The sequence below is a fragment of the Mus caroli genome, chromosome 6, assembly GCF_900094665.2.
Source record: "Mus caroli chromosome 6, CAROLI_EIJ_v1.1, whole genome shotgun sequence".
Classification (NCBI taxonomy): Eukaryota; Metazoa; Chordata; class Mammalia; order Rodentia; family Muridae; genus Mus; species Mus caroli.
This window is the reverse complement of record NC_034575.1, coordinates 134859766-134883425: the sequence shown is the minus strand read 5'-3', so window position 1 is coordinate 134883425 and position 23660 is coordinate 134859766. Positions and strand designations below refer to the sequence as shown.

General features: G+C 45.6%; 3 protein-coding genes across 3 annotated transcripts in view; 2 read left to right on the top strand and 1 right to left on the bottom strand.

Annotated features, from left to right (window-relative positions):
* The first annotated feature begins 631 nt into the window (after nucleotides 1-631).
* On the top strand, nucleotides 632-4043 carry Mgp (matrix Gla protein). Its single transcript, XM_021165626.1, has 4 exons — nucleotides 632-806; nucleotides 2172-2204; nucleotides 3245-3320; nucleotides 3690-4043. The coding sequence occupies exons 1-4, from the start codon at nucleotides 746-748 to the stop codon at nucleotides 3832-3834; spliced, it is 315 nt and encodes a 104-aa protein (XP_021021285.1). The 5' UTR covers nucleotides 632-745; the 3' UTR covers nucleotides 3835-4043.
* A 6897-nt stretch (nucleotides 4044-10940) lies between these two features.
* C6H12orf60 (chromosome 6 C12orf60 homolog) overlaps nucleotides 10941-23660 on the bottom strand; it is a 24862-nt gene continuing 12142 nt past the window's right edge. The window contains exon 2 of the mRNA XM_021165774.2: nucleotides 10941-11016. The gene's annotated coding sequence lies outside the window, so the exon portion shown is untranslated. The remainder of the gene's footprint in view (nucleotides 11017-23660) is intronic.
* Nucleotides 18020-23660, top strand: part of Art4 (ADP-ribosyltransferase 4 (Dombrock blood group)) — an 8984-nt gene continuing 3343 nt past the window's right edge. The window contains exons 1-2 of the mRNA XM_021165496.2: nucleotides 18020-18655; nucleotides 20721-21429. Of these exons, the coding sequence (XP_021021155.1) occupies nucleotides 18575-18655; nucleotides 20721-21429 (790 nt within the window). The 5' untranslated portion in view covers nucleotides 18020-18574. The remainder of the gene's footprint in view (nucleotides 18656-20720; nucleotides 21430-23660) is intronic.

Genomic DNA, 23660 nt, shown 5'->3' with positions numbered 1-23660 from the left:
CCATCAGCCCGAGAGAACGTTAGGGCACAAGACTAGACTAATATCACAAAATTAAAATCAAATTATTGTGCAGCTCGTGAGCAAAACTAGGGTACCACATCTCTACCCCACTGAACCCTCGGACAACTGCACAACGTGCCTATGGCCAGATAAATGCTCAATTGGTCTAGAGTTCAAAATTCTGCCCTACTGTGAAGATGCCTAGGATGTCACAGCGTAAAGAGTGGGTTCTTTCACCCCCAGCACCTCTCCTCCATCCATCTGGGTAGCAAAGAGAACACTACAGCTCTGTCTGTGGATCAAGCCCCAATGGCCAGTGGTCAGGGCCAGCAAGTAGATCAGAGGAGGAATTCGAAAGGCAAACCTGTGTTTGTGGTAACTGCCCTCTCCGTGGACATGTGCCCGGGGTCTGGCTCGCAAACATAGGGTGGCCACAATTTCTGCATCCTGCTATAACACAGCCAGGACTGGGAGTGGAGGGGAGCTGCCCACGCTGTGTCGATACTATCTGGAAGGAATGAGTACTTGGGCCAAGTCCCAAGGCAAGTTTAGTGCCAAGCCATCCCACCTTTTCCAGCCCCCTCCCGCTGGTTCCTCCCCTTTCAGCTGCTCAAGTTCCTATAAAAACAGCCCAGCCTTCCCCAGCAGCATGTAGGAGCCTCTCCCCTCCGCTGCTGCTGCTGCTGCTGCTGCTGCTGCTGCTGCACCAGACACAGAGGCAGACTCACAGGACACCCGTGACACCATGAAGAGCCTGCTCCCTCTGGCCATCCTGGCTGCGCTGGCCGTGGCAACCCTGTGCTACGGTGAGAAACCTCTCTCCCTGCTGTCTGTGAGGTTTTCCCTTCCTACCTTGGACTTCCCTTCTTGCTCACTGTCTCTCTCCCCTTCTTCCTCATCTTTCCCATTCTCTATTACAAGCCAAAGTACCTCGAAGTAATTTTCCCTGTTTCCATGATCATTGGTCATTCCAGCACATGTTTTATATTCTATATATTCCAATGCATGTGAGCTATTTTAACAGTGGAGCCCTTTCAGGGATAAATCTACACACCTGGAAACAAAGATATTTCAGGGGTGCATCAATTTCCTGCCCCTATAACCTTACCTTTAAGAACGCTTATTCAGACTTGAATATTGATGCATTAAGGGTTTTAGTGAATTGTTTACTTTAAGAAAGTTCTCATGGCAAGTGTTAGAGAGAGTCCTTCTAGGGAACAGAAGAAAATACCATGCATTTAGTGTATTTATTCAGCCAATTTATTTTTAAAAGAAACTTTACAGCTGACTTTTTAGAAAGGCATCAATTTCACAATTGTTTACAAAGGATGCATTATTTTCTGCTACCTATATGTTGTTACGTCATGTGATTTGTTCACAGGTTTGAAGTCAAATTGTTTACATTGGTCTGCTTAAATTGTTTTGATTATATTTAGTTGTTTTTTAAAAATCTAAATGGTATGAACAGCTCTAATGTTATGCCTCTCGATTTTTGAATTATTCATAAACGTTCTGCATATGCCTTTTGCTCCCCTGACTCCCTTTCTCACTTCTCGGGCAGGCAGACACTTATAAACACAGCCTCTTAGTCCCGCTTTGCCCGATGCGTTCAGGAGAGACATAGAAAGCAGAAACACTTGCTTTGACGTTCTCGCTGTCCTGGCTTTGTGCCCAGTTTTGAGCAAGGAGAGGGAGCCAGTGGTTTCTGAGGCTGCCAATTTAACACCCATTCTTAAGAGCCGTTCCGAACCCTCTTAGAAACTGTCTGGGTCACACAGCTCAATAACCACCCTGGAGCTCCTTGCCTGGAGAGGCCTGGCTGCTGCACACCCACCTTTAACTCCCTTGAGTCTAGTCTCAAACTGGCCCCTGGAGACACTGGGAAAGAGGGCACTCTGGAAACTCCACGGTACACGGAACGCTTTATGTCTGAACATTTCAGCAACCTCAGGAAATCTTAGCCCAGACTGACAACTACCTCCAATATCAGCCGATGGGCAAGGACAGAGACACTCAAAGCAAAGATGGAAATAAAGAAATAATTCCTATATGACCAGAATTTCCTGACGACAACCTTGCCAAATGCACCCTTCCCATCTTTTTGTCTCTACGTTTAGACAGTGACAGCGTGTGACAAACAAGTCTAAAATGAGTCTTTCTTTTCATTCCAGAATCTCACGAAAGCATGGAGTCCTATGAAATCAGTAAGTAGATGCCTGGCTACCTTACTTAAGTTGCTTGCATTAAAGAAGACCACCCCATTTCTTTTTTAAATCTAAAGTGCTGGTCAGGTCTGTGTTAGAGAGGGAGAGGAGGAGTCTTTAAAACCCAGTGACTAAAACTGTCCAAGGAAACGATGTCCAACACTTTAAGTGGTGTAATATGACATTAAACTGCATCCAGAACACTCGGAAATGTTAAGCTGACATCACATCAGCCACAAGAGTGGAAAATGAGGGGTAATGTCAACCGAGGAGGCACAGAGAGGGAGCCGCCATCTGGGAGACCACAGGCGTCGGCATCAGATTGTGTGCCTGAGTGACGGACTCGGAAAGTCTGGCTACACTAGATGGAGCATGGCAGTCTCATGTTTGGTTTGGTTGGTTAATTGGAAGGGTTTTTCTCTTTTGGTTTGGTTTACAACTCAGGGTCTCCTGTAACTTAGTCGACCCCCAACTCAGTGCACAACTGTGGATAATTTTAAACTCCTCATCCTCCAGCTCCCACCTCCCAAGCAGTGGGCTGACAGGTGTGCACCCCCACGTCCCCCACATCCCCCACACTCCCCACATACCCCACATACCTCACACCCCCCACATCTCCCATATCCCCTACCTGACCTACAGGGCCTCCATCTTGAGTTTACTTTGTTCCTCATTTTCATACAGTTTAACTTGTTCCTATGCTGGTGGTGCAAGGGGTGAGAACACTTCTCTTAATTACATTTAAAAACACCTTGAGTGGGTATTACCAAAAGCAGCAAAGGATTCCACAAAGACAAAGCAGATGAGACTGTTGTGGCCTGTGTCACAAGTCCCCAAGACACATAAACGGTTATTCATTTCCTTTGATCATGCAGTTTATAACGTCTGCTTTATACTCTTTTTATATTTTTGCCTAGCTCCGGTTATGTAAAACATAGGACATTAATGAGATTTCAGATGTTTTTGGCCCTCGGACTATTTACAAAATACTTCCATCAGCTGTTCCCATGAAAGAGCATTTGTTTATTTTTCTGTTTTAGGTCCCTTCATCAACAGGAGAAATGCCAACACCTTTATGTCCCCTCAGCAGAGGTGGCGAGCTAAAGCCCAAGAGAGGTACTGGAACTCGACGGGAGTAGCCATTATTTCCAGGGTTGTGGAAGACGGTTCATCACTATTTCTATGTCTCAAACTCAAAGAATTTGAAAAGCAACACAGAAAAAAACCAGAACGCTTAGAAACTGTTTTGCTTTGGGCTTAGAAATAAGACAGGGAGGTAGGAAAAGGGAACCGAAAGAAAACTTCTACTTCTATTCATAAAAATAATACCCAAATCAAAACCTGCTTGCCCCTACCCCGTGCCTGCTCTTCAGACATCTCTCGTACTGAGGGAAGGGCTCTCCAGGACGCCTTTTCCTCTTTCCTTTTTCTGACTGTACCATTGTCTTTCTACCGTTCAATTGTGTCTCATTCTCTACTCTCCAGAGTCCGGGAACGCAACAAGCCTGCCCATGAGATCAACAGAGAGGCCTGCGATGACTACAAGCTGTGTGAGCGCTACGCCATGGTCTACGGCTACAACGCTGCCTACAACCGCTACTTCAGGCAGCGCCGAGGAGCCAAGTATTAGCGGGAAGAAACAGTCATTTGGTTGTGGAGTTTTGGTTTATATCTCCTGCAGTAGCATTACTGAAGTATACAGACACGCATGCGTTGCTTGCTCCTTACATGATCTCCTAGCTGGCTGGCCCACTCCTTCCTTCCGCGGGTTGAAAGTAATGAAAGAACAGTATTAAGAAGTGTGTTTATATATAATAAAATTCTGGTTTGATACTTTCACTTTGTGAAGTCAGGGGTTTTTTTTTTTGGCGGGGGGTGGGGGGATGCTAAGATATTTTAAATCATAGCCAGCCTAATCAAGAGAAGGAGACTGTGTTGATCTTGTGGGTACTGTCGTGTGGAGGTGTAACCACATAGAAAAGAGAGTTTGCTTCATTGATTTCCCATCTCCCGTGCACTAAAAAGAAAAACAAAATCACCACGGTGCCATGTAGAAAAAAGAAAAATGGGGCTGGAGAGATGGCTCCATGCTTAAGAGCACTGACTGCTCTTCCAGAGGTCCTGAGTTCAACTCCCAGCAACCACATGGTGGCTTACAACCATCTGTAATGGGGTCTGATGCCTTCTTCTGGCATGCAGGTATACATGCAGATAGAATAAATAAATAAATAAATAAATAAATAAATAAATCTTTTTTTAAAAAAAAAAGAAAATGAAATGAAAAGACAATAATGCAAGGCGAAGGCAAGACTTCAGCCCAACTTTGTCCATAATCACACATGGGAACATTCTATGCGCAATCCAGTTTTGAGCATCTCCATAAGTTGGTATGGTGTGTGATGTTTTTTTTTTCTTAGTAGACACAACACATAGCGTACATGCACTTACACAGAAACACATACACGTGAAAGTCTAACTACTAGGGAGCCCATGACAGGTTAATGTTACGACCCATTGAGTTTCTATTGGGGTCGGACACAGGAGTATGGGAGGAGGGTCACTTAAGGAAGTAGAGACAACTCCAAAGTAATTTCATCATTGTAAAGCCCACTCCAGCGATCTTGCAGGCAGGTCACTGTGTGGGGGACTCTCCTCTCAGCAGCACAGCTGGTCAGCCGCCCCTCCATGTTTGTTTGCTGCCTCCACAGTCTTGGTATCAGCCTTCCTGAGCCTCTGAGGCAGCTTCCTCGGACAGGCAAAGCTTGTTCCTCCTCCGAGTCTTACTCTAGAAACAAGGCCTCGATCGGAGGAAACTGTGATACAACCCTTGGTATATATTGCACAGTACACTTTTATCATTATTTTTAAAGATTTGCTTTACTTTTAATTACATGTGTGTGTGTGTGTGTAGGGGGCACACATGTTACTGAAGGTGTCCACCTGAAGTGAGCCATGATGTCACCTTGCCCTCTTCCAAACCTTTTCCCAAAGCTGCTCAACACACGAGGTACAAGGCATCCATGCTAGCACTTCCTGGTTTTATGATTGTCTCTTCTTCAACGCAACAAAATTAGCTAAAGTAAAATTTTAATGATTCAAACTTCTCTCCTGAATTCTTTTGATCCCTAACCGTGGCACCTTTCTTCGGCTGCATCTGTTTATCTGTTCACCTGCCAGGACTCGGCCTCATTCCAGACAGCATCTGAAACAGATGCCATCATCTATCTGATTACTGCTGGATAAACTTCTTCCGTGCTCCCTCACCAGTAATTAATTCCCAGGCATCCCTGACACTTTGGAGCTGGGGGTCTAGCCTGTGACTCCCCACAAACTAAGTACCCCTAAGTAGAATGTGTTACAGCCTTGAACCAGAGAACATTTGTTGTAGTGTTTCCAATGAGAACATGGGAGCCAGCAACTAAAGTGTGAAAGCAAAAGACGCTGGGTTTATTCCCATTTAAGAGCTTCAACTCTGATTCTAATCAATGTACCTGGAGAGCCTGGTTCACATACAGTGGACACTCTCACTACAGAACACAGAAAGAGTTCCACATAACTCCAGAAACACTTGGGAACCTTCACGCTGGGAGGCTGGGTGGTGAAAGAAGTCAGTGTCTTCCTCAACTCTGTCCATCAGGAAAAGACAGGGCTTCCATAGAATACAGAAACACACCTTGATGCCCCGGTAATGCATTTCTTGCTACTTCTCAGATGAGCGGTGACAGTAGGCGGATGAAGCAAACCCAAAGACAATGAAGGGAGCTAAGTTCACCACACTCAAGAGTGGGGATCTATGACCCCAGGTAAGTTGGACACTGGGGTCACCAGAAATGCTGAGAGTTAGGGAAGCTGAGAGCAGGGAATCCCTCAGAGGGAGACAGCACACATTAGTGGTGGCCTTGCAACCAGCCACAGCTCTAACCTTCACAGACCATTGCTTTCTGGGAGGTGCGAACTACTGCCACCAAGAGCTGACACTGAAGGAAACATTATATATATGGAAAGGAGACTTCTATTGCATAAAAACTGGGAAATAATATTTTCATCAAACCAGCCCAGCATCTGGGAGTAACTAGAAGCTCTCCGAGATCACCTCTTCCTGGGAAAGAGACCAACCAGAGAGTCCTGGAGACTGTAATGTCTCGGTTCTCAACCTGTGGGTCGCGACCCCTTGAGGTCAAAGGTCACTTTTACACGAGTCACCTAAGACAATCGGGAAAACTCAAGATGTTTATGTTATGATTCATAACAGTAGCAAGCTTATGTGCTTGGAGGTCACCACAACGTGCGGAGTTCTATTAGAGGGTCGCAGCACTGGGAAGGTTGAAGGGCACGGCCCTAAGAGAATAGAGTCCTGCTGGCACCACGTTGTCAGCATCATGACGTCTCTTTCAGTTATGACTTTCACAATTACAGGCTAATACGTCTTAGCCTCTTAAGCAACATTTGTGGAATTTTATTACTAAGATGGTATAATGACTTAGCGATGTAGGAAGGAAGGCAAGGACACAAACCTGCGGGGGGGAAAAATAAGATAAACAAACAAAAAAGGATGAAGCACAGGAGTGAGGTGAAGTGGCTGAGACAGCTGAGATGCATGGCAAAGAGATGGGCTAAAGACAGTGGAAACCCCGTTCGTGTCTCACATACGATTATGTTAAAAATATGTTACAGAATGATTTGGAAATGATTTTGTCAAAGTAAACGTATATCCTACATCCAGTTATAGAACTCATTTGTATTTCAATAAAGATGGAAATGTCAGTTAAAAAAAGAAACCGTTGCTGCTCGCCCATCTAGTACACAGGAGGGACCTGTGTGCTATGAGATGTATCTATGAGCTCCTTTAGAGAAATGAACTGGCTGACCCAAGGGGGTTTTTCCATCTCTCCTTTTTCTGAATTCAGGCATTGAAAGGGAACCAGGAAACATGAAAGCCGGCAACCTGAGTCATCTGGGGTTGTTAAAGCACGAGGTTAAGCTTTGAAAAATACTGTTCAAGAAATGTACTCCTCGCTCACTTAGTTAAAACAGGACGCTTTTTATGATGTTTGCCTAGAAACTCTCTGATCCCTCTACTCTGGGTACAGCCACACACAACGCTTGTCTCCCAGCTCCTTCCATCTAAGGATAATGCTCACTCCTTCTGGCAACAAATAAAAACATAATAACCAATCTGCACACACGTGGATGTTTCCAAACAGCCTAAGCAAGAGTTCTGACTCTTGGGGGAATCTTGGAAAGATGCAAAAAGGGTAATGGCTCTTGTATTTTAAAATTATTCGAAGAAAATTCTATTTGCTATGATTTACTCCAGCAATAAGTTGGACCCCAAACACTACAGTGTACCAAAAAACAAAAAGAAGAAGAAGAAGAAGAAGCTCAGGGAGAGAGAGGGAGGGGGAGGGAGGAAGGAAAAAGAGAAAGAGAGAGATACACAAAAGAAATGGGGTCGTTGTTTCCCAGTTGAATATTCAAAGCAACAGAGTTCTGGCTGGTGTTCTGCTGGAAAACTGCTGTATGCCCAGACAGACTTTTCAACTTTGCTGTTATTGTATCTTGTGTGCGTGTGTGTGTGTGTGTGTGTGTTGGGTGTGTTTGTATGTGTGTGTCTGGGTATGTGTGTATGTATGTGTGTGTCTGTATGTGTGCATATTCATGAGCATGTGTGTCAGTGTGTATGTCTGTATGTGTTTGTGTGTCTGTGTATGTGTATGTTTGCATGTGTACATATGCGTGTGCATATGTCTTTGTGTGTGTGTTTGTGTGTGTGTGTGTGTGTCTGTGTGACTCAGTAAATGTTATTAAAGTTGTTTACAGGCATATGGGCACGTTGCCAATAGCTACACTTCCGACAGCAAAGTCTGCCACTCCCTTATTAACAATCCTCCAGAGGGGGTGGACACCCATGAGCCCTCCTTCTTGTGTGATGAGGTGCTGATGGGCCCAATCCTCTACAAATCTTTCTTACTTGGGAAATCACGACTGTGATTTCCAAGAATGTCTTAATCAGAAACTGGAACCCGCACAGAGCAGGCTTGCGTTTTCTGTATAACATTAGAACAGGGACTCTCCATTTTTTCATCATTGAAAATCAATGCGACGAGTCATTGCAACGAACATTTTTGCAAGCAAAGACGTGTGGCCAAGAGGGTGTACTGAGAGACACACGGTGACACACTACAGCTTCAGATGTGTGGCCAAGAGGGTGTACTGAGGGACACAGTGGCACACTGCAGCTTCCACAACAAAATTTGTGGAATACAAAAGGTCATAATGAGTGTCATCATTAGGCATAATTAAAATGTGCTAGTGATTTATTTTAAATATTTAAAAAAGCCTAGGAAGAGAAAGAGATCATTTTCTACTGAAAAGCAATCAGCCCCTTTTCTAGAAGGCACTAGATCCTTTGGACAAAAATCAAATAATTTTGCAAGACGGAAAAATAAAACTGTGCTTCAGAATATAAAAATATTTACAGATTTTTTTCTTTTTTTTTCCCCCTTTGCACTCTGTGACCTGAAAGATGAAAAGAAGGTTCTGATCCAAACCAAAATCTGCCTGTGGTTTTCTCCAAGCTGGACTGAGTTTCTTACAGTGGCCACTGGGAAGCTTCAAAGCCCGGCTTCAGGTCTGTGCCTGCCTGGCGTGCACACACTTAACAATTTAAACAATACTGTGATTTATCTTCTCACACTGAAGCAAACACACATTACTTGTAGGGGCTAAGCAAGAACTGGGTGGGGTGAGTTACAGTTGTAGACATTTAAGCTTTTGAACTGGCCCTATGTGCTCTACAAAGTCATCCCAGTGTCTTTCTTGAAGAGTCTCTGGCTTTCCCACAGCTTTCCCACCAGGCCGCCCCACACAACAGCTTCTTACCTACCAAAGAAGCTGTCTTGCTCTGCTCCTTAGGGTGCCCCAGATGTGCTCTCAAAGAAAATTGGCGTAGTGCCCTCATTGTGGTCTCAATTGCAAAACAGACACCTTAGGAGATAGCAGTTCATGAAAGTGAGGCCTCTGGGTGGACTCCATTTGGTGACTTCGCTCCTTGCTTTGTTGCCACACTTCATTCTTGTCTGGCATTTTAGAACCTGTCGCTCTTTGGGAAGGCTGGGCTGGAAGACTTGCTCCTTCCTGAAGGGTATGGGATGCACATCACCTTCCTCACCAGCAGTTTCTCTCAAAGCCTAACTGGGGCGTGTTCAGGACATAACTTCTTATGTCTTCTGATGTCTCAACTCTAGAGGGAAAAGCCTAAACTTGGAAAAGTAGAGCCCCCATACACACATAGGCCAGTCTCACGAAGACCCACCCACATGTGTTTGAAAGCGCAGGACAATGATGCATCTCTTAAATCAGGATGGATGCCTGTATCCTGCTCATTTCATTAGTCAACACTGTCTGAGCTAGAGATTAGGGGACCACATCCAGAGAAGGCACACAGAAGGCAACGGCACTTAAGACTAAGCCTGTCGATAGCTCAGTGGTGATAGCTCATTGGTTAGGGTGTTCGGCTACCTTGTACAAGGCCCTGGGTTCAGTTCCCAGCACTGCGCAAAAGCAGGCCTGATGGTGCATGTCTGTGATCCCAGCCCTCGGGATGTGGAGGCAGAGGATCAGAAGTTCAAGGTCATGCTTAGTTAGATGGTGTCCTTAGGAAGCTTCAAAACTCAATAGCTGAGTGCTTGCCTATGGTAGGTGAGGACCAGGTTCATTCCCCAACATCGCAAAAAATAGATTAAGTAAACATAACAGCAACCATTTGCTACTGATCCCAAATCACTTTTGTTTTGTTTTAAATTTCTAGCGCAAATCTTTAATATAATGGTTTCCCTTTATTACACATAGAAATATAAAAACGTGCTATGTATCTCTGCATTTTCTAAAACTCAAATGCTTTTTTTTAAAGGTTATCATTTATGCTATGTGTATGAGTATTTGCCTGCATAATGTATGTGTGCTGTGTGCTTGTGTGCCCATGGAAGCCGGAAGAGGGTGTCTGATCCCGAGACTGAAATTACATGTGGTTGTGAGCTGCTACGCAGATGCTAGGGACCAAACAGGAGGTCCCTAGCAGGAGCAGCAAATGTTCTCAGCCAGTGAAGCATCTCCATGGCCCCTCAAATGCTTTTTAAACTAAATCTTATTGATGTTTTTTTTTCATTTAAAAAAAAATCCATGTAAAATACTAAAAGAGATTTGTCTACTCAGTAACCCTAATTTCCCTACCCTCCCTCCCCCACTCTTTATTGCTTGGTAAAATGGAATCTGGTATCAGCTTCTTCAATTCACGTCCCTGTTTAAAATCTCCCTGTGATGAACAATCCTCCGCCTGTCTCAGTACCCTATAACATTTTCCATAATGACCGCTTCTGAAGATTCATCTACCTCTGTGACCTGAAAGCCAAGACTAAGGTCACGGAGTCTGAGGTTGGGTCTGGCCCACGTGATCAAGCAAGAGACCAGGCATGTTGGCTCCCCATCCTTTCCCGCTGCTGGCTTAGATCATCATGGTTCAAATCACAGGGAGAATTAGAACTGGCCATTCTACTGGTCAATATGTGAACAGTGCCTAAGCTGGACTCGGAGTGTGCGTAGCTGTTTTTCCTGCTCATTAGTCACAACATGTCAATGTTTATGTGACTGCAGTTGGAATCCAGAGGCACCAGACTGACCAAAACTTTCCTTTCTCAACATTACAGTTTTGTACACAACTTACATGAAAGCGTAACTGCGGTCGCTCGCACATTGGCTGCGAAACAATGTTTTCCTTGACAGCAATTAGGGTTTTGCCCAAAGATCTGCCAGCCTGAAACAACATTTAAAGACATATTTTTTTTAATTAAGGAAAGAAAATTACTATTAATGATGCGATGAAACCACATGCTAAGACCAGAAAACCCATGTTACGTTTCAGCTAAAATGTGTCTTGCTGGTTTCTACATTAGGATAACAGCATCGAGTTGTTCAGTTAACACGTTTACAATCAAAAGAGTGTTGAACTTGAAAAGCCTTTGTTTGCAAGATATACACTGCACCATCTTCTTCTATAGGAACAATGACAACAGAATACAGTCATCCTTAAAACATCCATGACAAAATAGGAATCCACTGAGCTAGCAAGACCAAATCAGGAAGCCTTTAAGATGTTATTTTCCCCCACTGTGTACACACCTAAAGAAAAGCTCACTTAACCACTGGCACAACTGATGCCATGTGTATGACGTCTCTAAGGATCTTCAGAGTTCACCTGGGAAGCTGGAAAGCATCTAAAACAAAATCTCTTGTCTCTACCTGACTTTAGAGCACCTAAGCTGCTGGCAATAAAAGGAGGTCAAGTTCTAGAACAAATTAGATATTTAAAATTAACCCAACTCTAGGTAGACATGGCGGCACAAGCCTGTAATCGTAGCATCTTAAGAGAGGCAGGAGGATCAGGGTTACAAATAGAACTTGCTTAGCTTGAGGCCACCTGGACTACGTGAGACCCTGTGATGAAAATAAATAATAAACTGTCAAACAAAAAGGATGGAGATGTTGCATTGCCATAACCCACGGTGATGTCTCTAAGGACCGTGGGAACTGGAAGAAATTTGTCTTAGAGCCTAGAGAAGCTGCAAGAAAAACAGAAGGGAAAATTAAGTAGACGTGTGTGTAAGAGTCCAGAGAATGTGGAAACTATGAGGTGTGAATCCCTGCCTACCAGTGTCCAGCTCAGCTCCAGTTGTATTTCCATGGGTTGCCCCATGTCTTAGCAACGGTCTGACTTCCTTGTCTGTATGCTGGAGACCCTGGACTTCATGCACAATTGGCAGCTAATTGTGTTAGGAGTTAACATCTTACTTAGGTGTGTGTGTGTGTGTGTGTGTGTGTGTGTGTGTGTGTGTGTGTGTGTATCATAATTTTCTCACCTCTTCCAGTCTGGTGTCCCCTGCTTTTTTCCTTACTGCTGAGCCTGTTGTAGGTGGAGGAAGGGACTCTCTCTCCTGGCACAGCCTTGAACTTAGTTCGTGGGGAAGAATTGAGAACAAACATACACTTCTCTTGGGTCTGGGTTTCTCGGAGTTCCTAAAATAATTCACCTATGGACACACATAAAGTCCAAAACCTTCCCTGCAAGGGACGCTGCAGATGCTCACGTGAGACAGGTCCAGTCCTGTGCTCTCCCAACCATCGCCTCCTTCCTGTTTCCTATGGATGAGCCCACTCACTGTACCCCTGAAGGAGGTCCTCCCTGTGTCTAGCGAGAGGAGGAACCACCTGCTTCACATTGTTTTCAGTTGCTGAGTACTTTGCACTGGCAAAGCTATCAAGAAGGAAAAGGTTTTGTAAGCAGAGTCTTGTGTAGGCTGAGAAAGGTGTCACCATGCCTGGTTTTACACCAGTTCTGAGGGGTGAACTCAGAGGCTCATGAACGCTAACAGAGCATCCTTCCGACTCAGCCACATCCTCGGCCTCAATAAGGAAGACCAAAGGACTCAGGGTGAAAAGCACTTGCCACCAAGACCGATGACCTGGGCCATCCGAGCAGAGGGAGACGACCCATTCCTTTACATTGTCCTGACTGCCAACACGCTAGCTGTGCATCTCCCTAGGTTTTAACAAATTTTTTTAAAGTAAAGATTTATTTAGCACGTGGCTTTGCAGAGTGGGATTCCCAACACCTACTAAGGCTTTCTTCCCGCTTCTCAACATAGCAGAGGTGTCGCTTGGCTGGAGCAAGGAGCCTATATCGTTCCAGGCTCTGTTATCTCCAGCTGTAGCACGGAGGGTGTTTTACAGGAAGACAGTGAGTGTTTTAACTCCATGAGAGCTATCCGCAGGATAACACCCACCCACCCTTGCAAGGCTCTGGGGACTTCGCAGAGAGGGGTGGCAGAACAGGAAGGGGCGGAGTCATGGAGTACCAAGGTATAACAGTGACCACTGGAAGCGACAGCACCTCTGTCTTCTGGAACCCACATCAGCTCTGGTCTCCGGCACAAGGCTAAGCCAACGGGCATTCTAACATGGAGTGGAGAGGTCTTATGAGCCCCCACCCTAAATGAGACGCTATCGATGGCCAATGGCTTCTGGGGAAGGCAGACTATTTTTCTTTAAGGGGGTGTCCCCTGGACGGTCAAGCACACTCCTGTGGATGGCCCCAAACCCATGAGTATATGGGCAGCACACACGGACTTGGTGGGATATTTGTAAAAAGGATGCAAAGTTGGGAGGGGCGGGGGGAGGTGGGATGCAGACTCAAGAGGAGCTGGGATGCAGACTCAGGAGGAGCTGGGGGAGGAGCGGGAAAGCAATGTGATCAGAATGGACTGCATAAGATCTTCAAGGAGCTGATAAACATATGATAGTGTTCAGAGGTCTGTCCAGAATAAAGGAATGTATGGGGAGGATGAGCAGCACTGGGTACTGACATTTCATCACACTCCCTCCCTCCCTCCCTTGTTCATTCATTCATTCAACAAACACTTCTCCAGCTGTTGTAAGGCTCAGGTACAGCCTAAGATGCTTTCTTGATAGGGCTGAGAGTGGATCGAGTCACAGTCACCCCGGTACCTGACAGCTTCACTCACTTCTCTGAGGATGTTGACAGTAAATGATAACTGAGAGTTACAAAGTACAGACAGCTTTAAAATGATTTGACTGTCAAATACGGGGCCTCTACCAAACTCCTCTCCTGGCAACAGCATGGACTTGTAGCGATAACATGCCTCGTCGATAAAACTGACACACGTGTGAGAGTTCAAGATCTCAACAGGAGCTGCTGAGAATCGAGTAGGGCTATGCAAGCATCTCCCACCCCTAAACTCTAGGCAAGACCCTCCCAGTGACTAAACTACTTAATGTAAGGCCTGAAAAAACACTTCCCTTTTCCTCCTGCAACACACAACACAGGGAATCACATTAAATGTTATCAAAGTTCCTGCTGCCCTCTACTGGTCTAAGTCTAGAAGTGGCGTTCACAGTAAGAATGTTAGCGAATGCTGGCTGCCCAAACAATAATTACAAACTGACACCACTCATTCAGAGCTTGGGGAGAGAGTGGAGTATGAAGGACAGAGGAGTAGGTAACTCGTTCAATTTCCCAAAACCTCACCTCAGTAGCCACATCTAGGGAGTGAAAGTTAAGGTGACTCTTTCGGGACTGGAGAGGTGGCACAGATGTTAAGAGCACTTACTGCTCTTGCAGAGGACCCTGCACCTACATCAGATGGCCCACAACTGCTGTAGCCAAGATCTGAGGGAGGTCATGCCACCACTGACCTCCAAGGGCACTCGCACGCACATGGAGCACACAAACTCATCCAGGCACATGTAAGTAAGATACATACATGAATACATACATACATACATACATACATACGTATATGAACACATAGACAAATGATAGAAGATGGATGGGTGGATAGATAGATAGATAGATAGATAGACAGAGAGACAGACAGATAGACAGACAGGCAATTGGAGATGTGGTTGAATGGTTAACAGCACTGGCTGCTCATGCAGAGAACCTGAGTTCAATTCCCACACAGAGAGGTTCACACCTACCTATCAAACCTGAGGGTTCAGGTTCACAGCCACCTATCAAACCTGAGGATGCGATGCCTTCTTCTGACCTCCACAAGCACCAGGCACACATGTGGCAAACAGATGCATGAAAGCAAAACATTCATCCAATAAAAATGAAGATATTAAGATTCTAAATGTCTCTTCTCCTGGCTCTCTTGCAGGCTGAGAAAACAAACATAAAGCCAAACAGGAGAGATGCCGAGCAGAGTCGCTCACTAAAGCAGGAGTCTGACCCCGAGTCTGTGAAGCCCAGCAAGATAGCTCACCTTAAAGCTAGCTTAGCCAGTGTGTGAATGAGTGAGGAGCACGGTTGTAACGCTCAGATTCTAACTCCAGTTCTTGCCATGCCGCCAATACCCAGGAGCAGCTGGTAATGGGGAGTCTTAAGAATTTAAAACATCTTAAGAGGCTATTTCAAACATCGCTGGTGGCTGCCATTAAACCTAAATATATACATTCATATCTCAATGGTCAGCTCTCTGGATTATGTCTTCAAACATATGGAAAACACACTCAGGCTCGTGCTGCAAGCATGTCCGAGAGTTAGCAATGATAGTCCAAAAGTGAACATTAAAGGGAAGGCACTCAGTGGTCTGTTAGCAGAAGCACCTAATGAAAGACAGAGCTGATACAACCGCAAAACTTAAGTCCAGCATGTCGGCCTCAAGGGCGTTACACTGAGTGGGAAAAGGTTAAAAAAAAAAAAAATCAACACCCTGTGTGCTTTATTTATCCAATATCCTTCAAGTGACAAATCTTCAGAGGCAATGGGAAAACAGTTATTTCTAGAGATTAGGGGTGGCAGGGAGGAGAGGGAAGCCATGACTCCTAGAGGTCACAAGGTCACGATTAGGTTTATGTAGTGATATGTAGTTTTCCATTTTTCTTATATTTTATTTATTTGTCTATTTATTTGTGAGTGTGCGGGGGGGGGGTGTTCTGTCTGCATGCAAATCTATGCAGCACATGTGTACCTTTTGTCTGTGGAGGCTGGATGAGGAGATAAGACCCCCTGTAGCTGGAGTTACAGTTCACTGTGAGCTGCCTTGTGGGTGCTGGAAATCAAACCCAGCTCCTCTGTGAGGGTGGCAAACCGTCTTACCCACTGAGCCATCTCTCCAGCCCCTGGATTTACATCTTGATAGTGGCTGAGTGTGTCTCCTCAAGGCTCTGCAAGTGATGAAAGGCAAAAGACGTGCACACACGTTCCATTCCACCAGGATCTGTCTCCTGGCTGTCATACTGTGTCATGGTTCATGAGACACAGCTACAGGAAAGAACTGTGTATGGCAGAGCACACAGGCTTCACTGCGCTGGGTCAAATCCATGGCCAGTTCAAATTGCTGTTAGGTTAAAGGTAAGTTTAAAACTTACAGAGCCGCTGGCTGTGGCGACAAACACCTTTAATCAGAGCACTCAGGGAGCAGGGGCAGCGTATCTCTGTAACACTGAGTCCAGCCTACACAAAGAGTTCCAGGCTCGGGGCTGGTGAGATGGCTCAGTGGGTAAAAGCACCTGACTGCTCTTCCAAAGGTCCGGAGTTCAAATCCCAGCAACCACATGGTGGCTAACAACCATCCGTAATGAGATCTGACTCCCTCTTCTGGAGTGTCTGAAGACAGCTACAGTGTACTTACACATAATCAATAAATAAATCTTTAAAAAAAAAAAAAAAGAGTTCCAGGCTCATCAAGGCTACAGAGTTAGACTCTGTCACAAAGAAGGGGGGAGGGAGGAAGAAGAAAAGAAGGGAAGAAAGAGAAAAATGGACCACAGAGTAAAATCTTATTTAAAAGCCATTTTAAAAGTCCATTAAGAAACTGGCTGAGTTTCACCTCCTAGCGGTACATTCTCTATGCTCTGATCCTGAGCCAGCTAGTCAATTTTGTCAAGTATTTGGTATTAGTGGGAAACAGTAAACATGGCTTTATCTTAAGTTTGGAGCTCTTGTGCACACCTGTAATCCCAGCACTCCTGAGACAGGGACAGAGAATCAAGAATTCAAGGCAAGTTCAAGCTACACACACACACACACACACACACACACACACACACACACACATTAATAGCAAAATGCTACGGTGCTGGCTGCTGATGCAGCTGCTTTGGTAAAGTGCTTGTCTAGCATAAAGGCCTGGCAGTCTGACCCCCAGGACCATAGAAACCGGTTATGATGGCTTACCCCTGCTATTCCAGTACCCAGGAGATAGAGGCAGAGGATCAAAGATTGAGTGTCAGCCTCAGTTCCATATTGAGTTCAAAACCAGCCTCGGATATATGAGACCCTATCTTGAAAAAAATCCCTTGAAAACTTAATCATTAGAACTGGAAAAACGGCTCTGCTGGGAAGGCGCTGGCCATGCAGCTCACAGGAACTCATAAGGCAGAGCAACAACAGAAGAACAAACGCAGCAGTCCTAGTGCGGGGATGCAGACACGGGGCTTCTCAATCCATTACCGAATCTGTGAGCTCCAGGTTCACTGAAAGCCTGGATCAAAAACTAAGGTGGAGAATGAGGGATAGAAGGACATTCAAGTTGAACACATACACACACACACACACACACACACACACACACAAGCACACACACACACACACGTGTGTGTGAGAAACAAACAAACAAATAAAATGTTAGTGGGAAACAGTATACAAAGTCTTGTGATTTCACTTCTGCTCTGTGTGTGTGTGTGTGTGTGCGCGCGCGCGCGTGCACATGTGGGTGGTGGGTATAAAGTCAAAATGTAAATCAAAATAGTGGCTTTCTCCAAGCAATAGTTTTGAATAATTAGCATTCCTTCTTTTATGCTCCTATGACTTGGGAGACTTCAGACAGACCAATATTTAATGTGGTAAAAAGAAAGCAGGACCACAATTCCCAAGAACGGAATTTGGTTTCTTGTCACAGTTAGATAAGAGTCAGGGAACATAAACAACGTCTGCGAGCCGGCAGACTCTGAAAGGTCGGGAGTAGTGGAAGGACAGCCAGACTTGAGCAGGAAATGTGGTTAATAGTGGAAGGTCGGACTTAACTCCTGCCTGCGGGCCTCATTGCAGACTACAATAGATAGAAAACCTGAAGCTCTCAAAAGAAATAAACATTCAAAGCTGTGACTCCAACAGCCCCCGTCTCTGGATGGGGATGTTTCAAACCCACCGTGGAGAGACAGCAAAGAACACACAACGTTAAAAGCCTGTGCTGCTGGAGAGCAATCATTCCGGGGCAGGGCTATCAGCACCACCAGATGAGCCTGACACGGGTCCACCTTAAGATCGCATCTCCCCAGCTGCGCTACACGTGCCCCTGCAGTGGCTCACAGGGAAAGCCTGGGGCTCCAGATAATGGGACTTGGCCCAAGTCCTCCTGGAGCATGCCTTTTCTTGTCGTTCTGGGAAAGGCAAGGCTGAACTGCGCAGCCTGACCCTGAACAGACCCTTGGCATTCCCCTGCATGCAGACGAGACAGAGAGACGGGTTTTGCCTTCTTTACACTGAAAACCATTCTGTGCCGCGCACATCTGGCCCTTTCTCGGAGACTTCAACACTGCAAAGGCGCTAGACTTCTACCTTGGAGGAAACTGTCGGTTGTTGAGGTTGTTGATATTCAACAGAAGTCACAGTTGCGGCAGGAGCAGAACCTCAGACACAGCCGGAAAAGAAAATGCCAAAGGAGGACTCTAGAGTGTATTCTGGGACGAGGCTTTCAGAGTAAAGAAGTGTTGCTGACACAAACCACCACAGCTGCCCACTGACCAGTAGATCTAAGAGAACGTGTCTACCAAGTGCTACAGACAGGAGGATGGCACGGTGGCTTCCAGGAGGGCAGCTCACCCTGCTGCTACTGCTCTGGGTCCAGCAGACACCCGCGGGGAGCACTGAGGTAGGTAGGGGCTATCGAAAAGTTGGTCTCTCATGATCAACGACGCACCAACAGGCTATTCACCTGGGGGCCACCTAAGTGCTAAGAACTTAGCCACTGGCAATCTAAGAATAAACAATGTTAGTGAAGAGTGACGGGGAAAATTGCTATAAAAATTTTTAATTTTTTAAGTCATAAATCTGGCATAATTGATGTGAGTGCCATTGAGTTATTTTCCTGATTCTTTTAAGTATTAAAATAATGATTCCACAGGGGAAATAATGTAGAAAAACCTGTTTAACTTGAAACCGCTTTATACAGATAGCACACGTTTGGAGTCTCCTAATTTTAAATATCTATAAACTAAAAATAAGCTCATGATAATGGGTGACACGGGAAACAGTTGAGATCTGGCGACATGTTAAAACTGTGTCAGAGTTCCTTTTGATATTTGACAGAATGTGATTCTTGGCTTAGGTTAACGAAAGCTTGTTTTAAAATCTGGTGCACTGGTTACCATCACTCCATCAGTCTGTAAAATTGACTCTAGATTGTATGTAACTAGGCAGCATGACATCATAAATCACACGGTTAAAATACCAAACCGTGTGTTCTCTAGCTCCGCCCCCAACAACACTGGCCTTGGGCAGAATCTTGCCTTTTGGTGAGTACTGCTCATGAGAAGAGCATCGTTGCTTTGCCCAGAAATGATTGAGTGTAGGTGATGCTGATACAGTTATCACTAACGAGCTGATGGAAGCCAGGGAGCCTCCTTTCGGCACTCTCTAGACAACATTCAACTGTTCCCCCACCTCCAAGCGGGGTGTACTTTCCAGCCCCTCGCTAGCCAAGAGGAGGCGCTCCCAGGCACGGCCCCACTGCCCCCCTGAAACGCTGCTTTCTTGAGCTTTGGAAGCTCAGCTGCATGCACCCTGGAGCCTGGCTAGTCTTACGTTTATGGCATAAGTGCTTCTCCCCCAAGACAAGCTGTTACCTGAGAGGTCTCAGTCCTGCACTGCCGGTAACTGGAGAGACAAGTCTGGCAGGCTCTGGAATTTACTCTTAGTCCAACTTTCCACCAGATCCAGAGGTGTGTGTGCCCCTGGGGGCTAACTGAGGAAGAAGGTGAGACTTTAGCTTCCTTGTTTGCTTTAGTTTTTTCCCCTCCTTTGTGTCCTAGAATCTAAGTCAGCAAGAAGGTTTTTATTTACAGAAGTCTCTCTCGGAAAACCTAACGCTAGATGTACGATAGGGTGGCTGGAAAGATGGCTTGGTGGTTAACGAGCTTGATGCACAAGGGTGGGGACCTGAGTTCGGGTCCCCAGAATGCACATGAAACCCAGGAGGGGAGGAATGCACATCTGCAACCCTAGCTTGAGAAAAAGCTGCAGAGACGGGCCGATCCCTGTTGCTCCAGAGATCACTAGCCAACCACTCAGCTAAACTGCAGAGCATGACCTTGTCTCAAAAAATAAAGTGGAGAGTAATGGAGGAAGACCTATGTCATTGACCTCTGGCTTCTCTGTGCATGCACACGCATAGCAAAATGTACAGTTAAAATTATATATATATGAATATAAGCTTGCTTTAGTTTTAGTTTGGTTAGGCTGAGACAGAGTCCCACACTGCAATGCAGGCCAGCCTTGAACTCACAAGCCTTCTCAGACTTACAGCACCTCTTGTATTTCGGCCTTCTAAGGACGATAAGCATACGCCACGCCCCCTCCCCCAGCTCTGAGCATGCTTTATGACACACATGAGAGAATAGGAGGAGGAAGAAACTGAAGAGGTGGAAAGTATAAAAACCAGAAGGTTAGTGCTTTGTTGTCAACAGACTCAAATATGGAAACACCGTGAGTTCTGAGGTAAAGAACACTTCCTCCCTGGGGAGATGAGCCTTGGAGCTTTCTGAGCCATTTATGAATAACAACCCCAGAGCAGGTAGGAATAGCATGGAGTCATTATAGTGGGCACAGCTTGAGCATTCCGTGGAAAATACTTCAGCCAGCACTGTTGGGCACAAAAATCTGCACCTCATTTCCATCTGATTTGAATAATGTAAATCAAGGTTTCTTTTTTCTCATAGGCTCCTCTTAAGGTCGACGTGGACTTGACACCTGATTCCTTTGATGATCAATACCAAGGCTGTAGCAAACAGATGGTGGAGGAGCTAAATCAAGGAGACTATTTCATAAAGGAAGTAGACACTCATAAGTATTACTCCAGAGCATGGCAAAAAGCCCACCTAACCTGGCTGAACCAGGCAAAGGCCCTCCCGGAGAGCATGACCCCGGTGCATGCTGTGGCCATTGTGGTTTTCACCCTGAATCTCAATGTGAGCTCTGACTTGGCCAAGGCCATGACCAGGGCTGCGGGATCTCCTGGGCAGTACAGTCAGTCATTCCACTTCAAGTACCTGCACTACTACCTCACCTCAGCCATCCAGCTGCTGAGGAAAGACAGCTCCACAAAGAATGGCAGTCTGTGTTACAAGGTATACCACGGGATGAAGGATGTGAACATTGGAGCCAACGTAGGTTCCACCATTCGATTCGGCCAGTTCCTCTCTGCCTCCCTGCTAAAGGAAGAGACACAGGTGTCTGGAAACCAAACCCTGTTTACCATTTTCACCTGTCTGGGTGCCTCTGTGAAAGACTTCTCTCTCAGGAAGGAAGTCTTGATCCCCCCCTATGAGTTATTTGAAGTTGAAAGTAAGAGCAGCAGCCCCAAAGGAGATTTGATAAACTTGCGGTCTGCTGGGAACATGAGCACGTATAACTGCCAGCTGCTAAAAGGTGAGCTTGCTCTAAATTGGGTCTGTACATATAAGAGTCAGAGATCAATCTTCATTTATAGAAGGATTTTCTTTTTCTTTTTCTTTTTCTTTTTCTTTTTCTTTTCCTTTTCCTTTTTCTTTTTCTTTTTCTTTTCCTTTCTTTTTCTTTTTCTGAGTGGGCTAGGAGTAGGGAGTTGAAAACAGCCAAACCTGCCCCCAGTAATGACGGAACTGACCACCTAAGTTTACGTTCTGCTTCATGTCCCTCCCTCTTCTACCTTAAAAAAAAAAAAGTCTCTGAAGTGGTACCATATTAGGTTCTTATCCATCGGGCTATGTTCCAGCAACCCAGAAGTTGGTTGCAAACCTAGGTACTACCAAACTCTACATATATGACGTTTCTTTCCTATATATACATACCTATGGTACCACTGAATTTATAATAAGCCAAAAGTATTTTAAATGTTCACTCTCCCCATCCCACAATATCTTATTGTAGCTTACCCCCCTCTCCTTGCTATAACGTGACTCAATACCATGCGTGTGTCATGAGAAGACGTGAGGGAATGGCCTGGGCGGGCAGCATATACAGTGTGGAAACATGGGACGAAAGTATGATTGGCAGCCCACTAGGGACGGACCACAAGATTCCATCTTGCAATGCGGAATGAGATCCAACCTAGTTTATGAGTGGTGACATTTCTGAAATACTTCATGTACAGTTTTCGGAGCACACGTGACTAGAAATCAAGTCATAAAAAGTAAAATTGATGATTTTATATTCCTTATTCTATAGAAAACACAGATTTGTAATAAGCCTTGATTGTTGCCCAGGTTCCGAGTACCAAGGCGCTGGACCATAGAGAAGTAGGGCAAGAGCTCAGACTGGAAGCAAAGGAAGATTCAAGGGGGGACATATGAGAAGGAAAAGCTAAATTATGCTACACTGCCCTATCTCCCCTGTAATTATTTAGTTGCCCCCCACATGACCTATACTGGTCACCATAGTAACATGTTTTCATGTTTCCTAAAAGATTCAAAGTATGCCAACTAATGTTAATTTGTTTTTCTCCCTTAAGTGGTTTCTTTCAGCAAAACAATATGTGCCAAACACACACACACACACACAATCTGCTCTTTATTGCTGCATTTACAAAGAAGGAATTATGTCAAAATATTTCAGATCATCAAAATTCTTGGCATGATTTCTAGAAAAAAACCCAGGCAGCTGTTTGTAGCAGCTTGGTTTTACCTGTGACCTTTGCCAGTGACAAACCATGGTATTGTGGCCTTGGGGGAGGGGACTAGCCTCTGGGCCTGTTGCTTCCCAGGAGAGAGGGGCAGCAGCAATGAGGCCTGTGAGGAGGCCTGAAGCCCTGAGCTGCTTACTCTGCTGATGAAAGAGAAGCAATGCCTGCTTGGGGAAATGACGTGACAGAACCTAGGTGTTCACTACCAGCTCAAACAGAAGCAAGAAACTGGGAAGGCCTTTGCAAGTGAAAGAGGGAGAATGGCTTAACAGTATAGCCCTGTGCTTTAGTGAGGCTGACAGAGAGGACAGAGACAGACCCAGGGGCTCCACTTCATGTCCAGTGCCCACTTTTTCCTGGGGAATCCTCTGAAGATTAACAGAAGGAAAGCTACTTTAACCTGGGAGGGTGGCGTTAAAAAATACTGGGGCCTGGAGAGATGGCTCATTAGTCAAGAACATGTACTGGCTGGTACTTGGCAAAGGGCCTGAGTTCGGTCTCCAGAACACAAAACAGCCAGCCACAACTAGTTTTCAGTCCAGTCCCAGAGACTGAAGCATCCAGCTTCCTCGGGTACCTGGCCTCATGGTGGGGAACTGCTCAGTGGAGACCTCTGTCCTCGGGGGACTTCCATTTCAGTGTGGGGAGACAACCCAGAGTGAGAGATCCAAATGGACCATAGAGGAGGAGGTGGAGGCTACCGCAGAACAGAACTGAGACAGACCAGGGGCTAGGAGATGCTGTGTGTGACGGTTGCAGTATTAATGTGGTCATTAAGGAAAGCACCAGAGGTTACACTGAGTAAAGGGGGCGGGACGAGAGTTAGTCATAGAAGAATCTAAGGAAAGAGCCTCCCAAGGAGGACTCAGCCTCTGCCTGCACACACCTGTGACACTGACACACCTCTGCCTGCACACACCTGTGACACCGACACACCTCTGCCTGCACACACCTGTGACACCGACACGCCTCTGCCTGCACACACCTGTGACACCGACAC

Coding starts and splice junctions, on each gene's coding strand:
- Mgp (XM_021165626.1), top strand. CDS start 746: ATGAAGAGCCTGCTCCCTCTGGCCATCCTGGCTGCGCTGGCCGTGGCA. Junction 2,205..3,244: donor CATGGAGTCCTATGAAATCA/GTAAGTAGATGC, acceptor TTTCTGTTTTAG/GTCCCTTCATCAACAGGAGA. Junction 3,321..3,689: donor CGAGCTAAAGCCCAAGAGAG/GTACTGGAACTC, acceptor TCTACTCTCCAG/AGTCCGGGAACGCAACAAGC.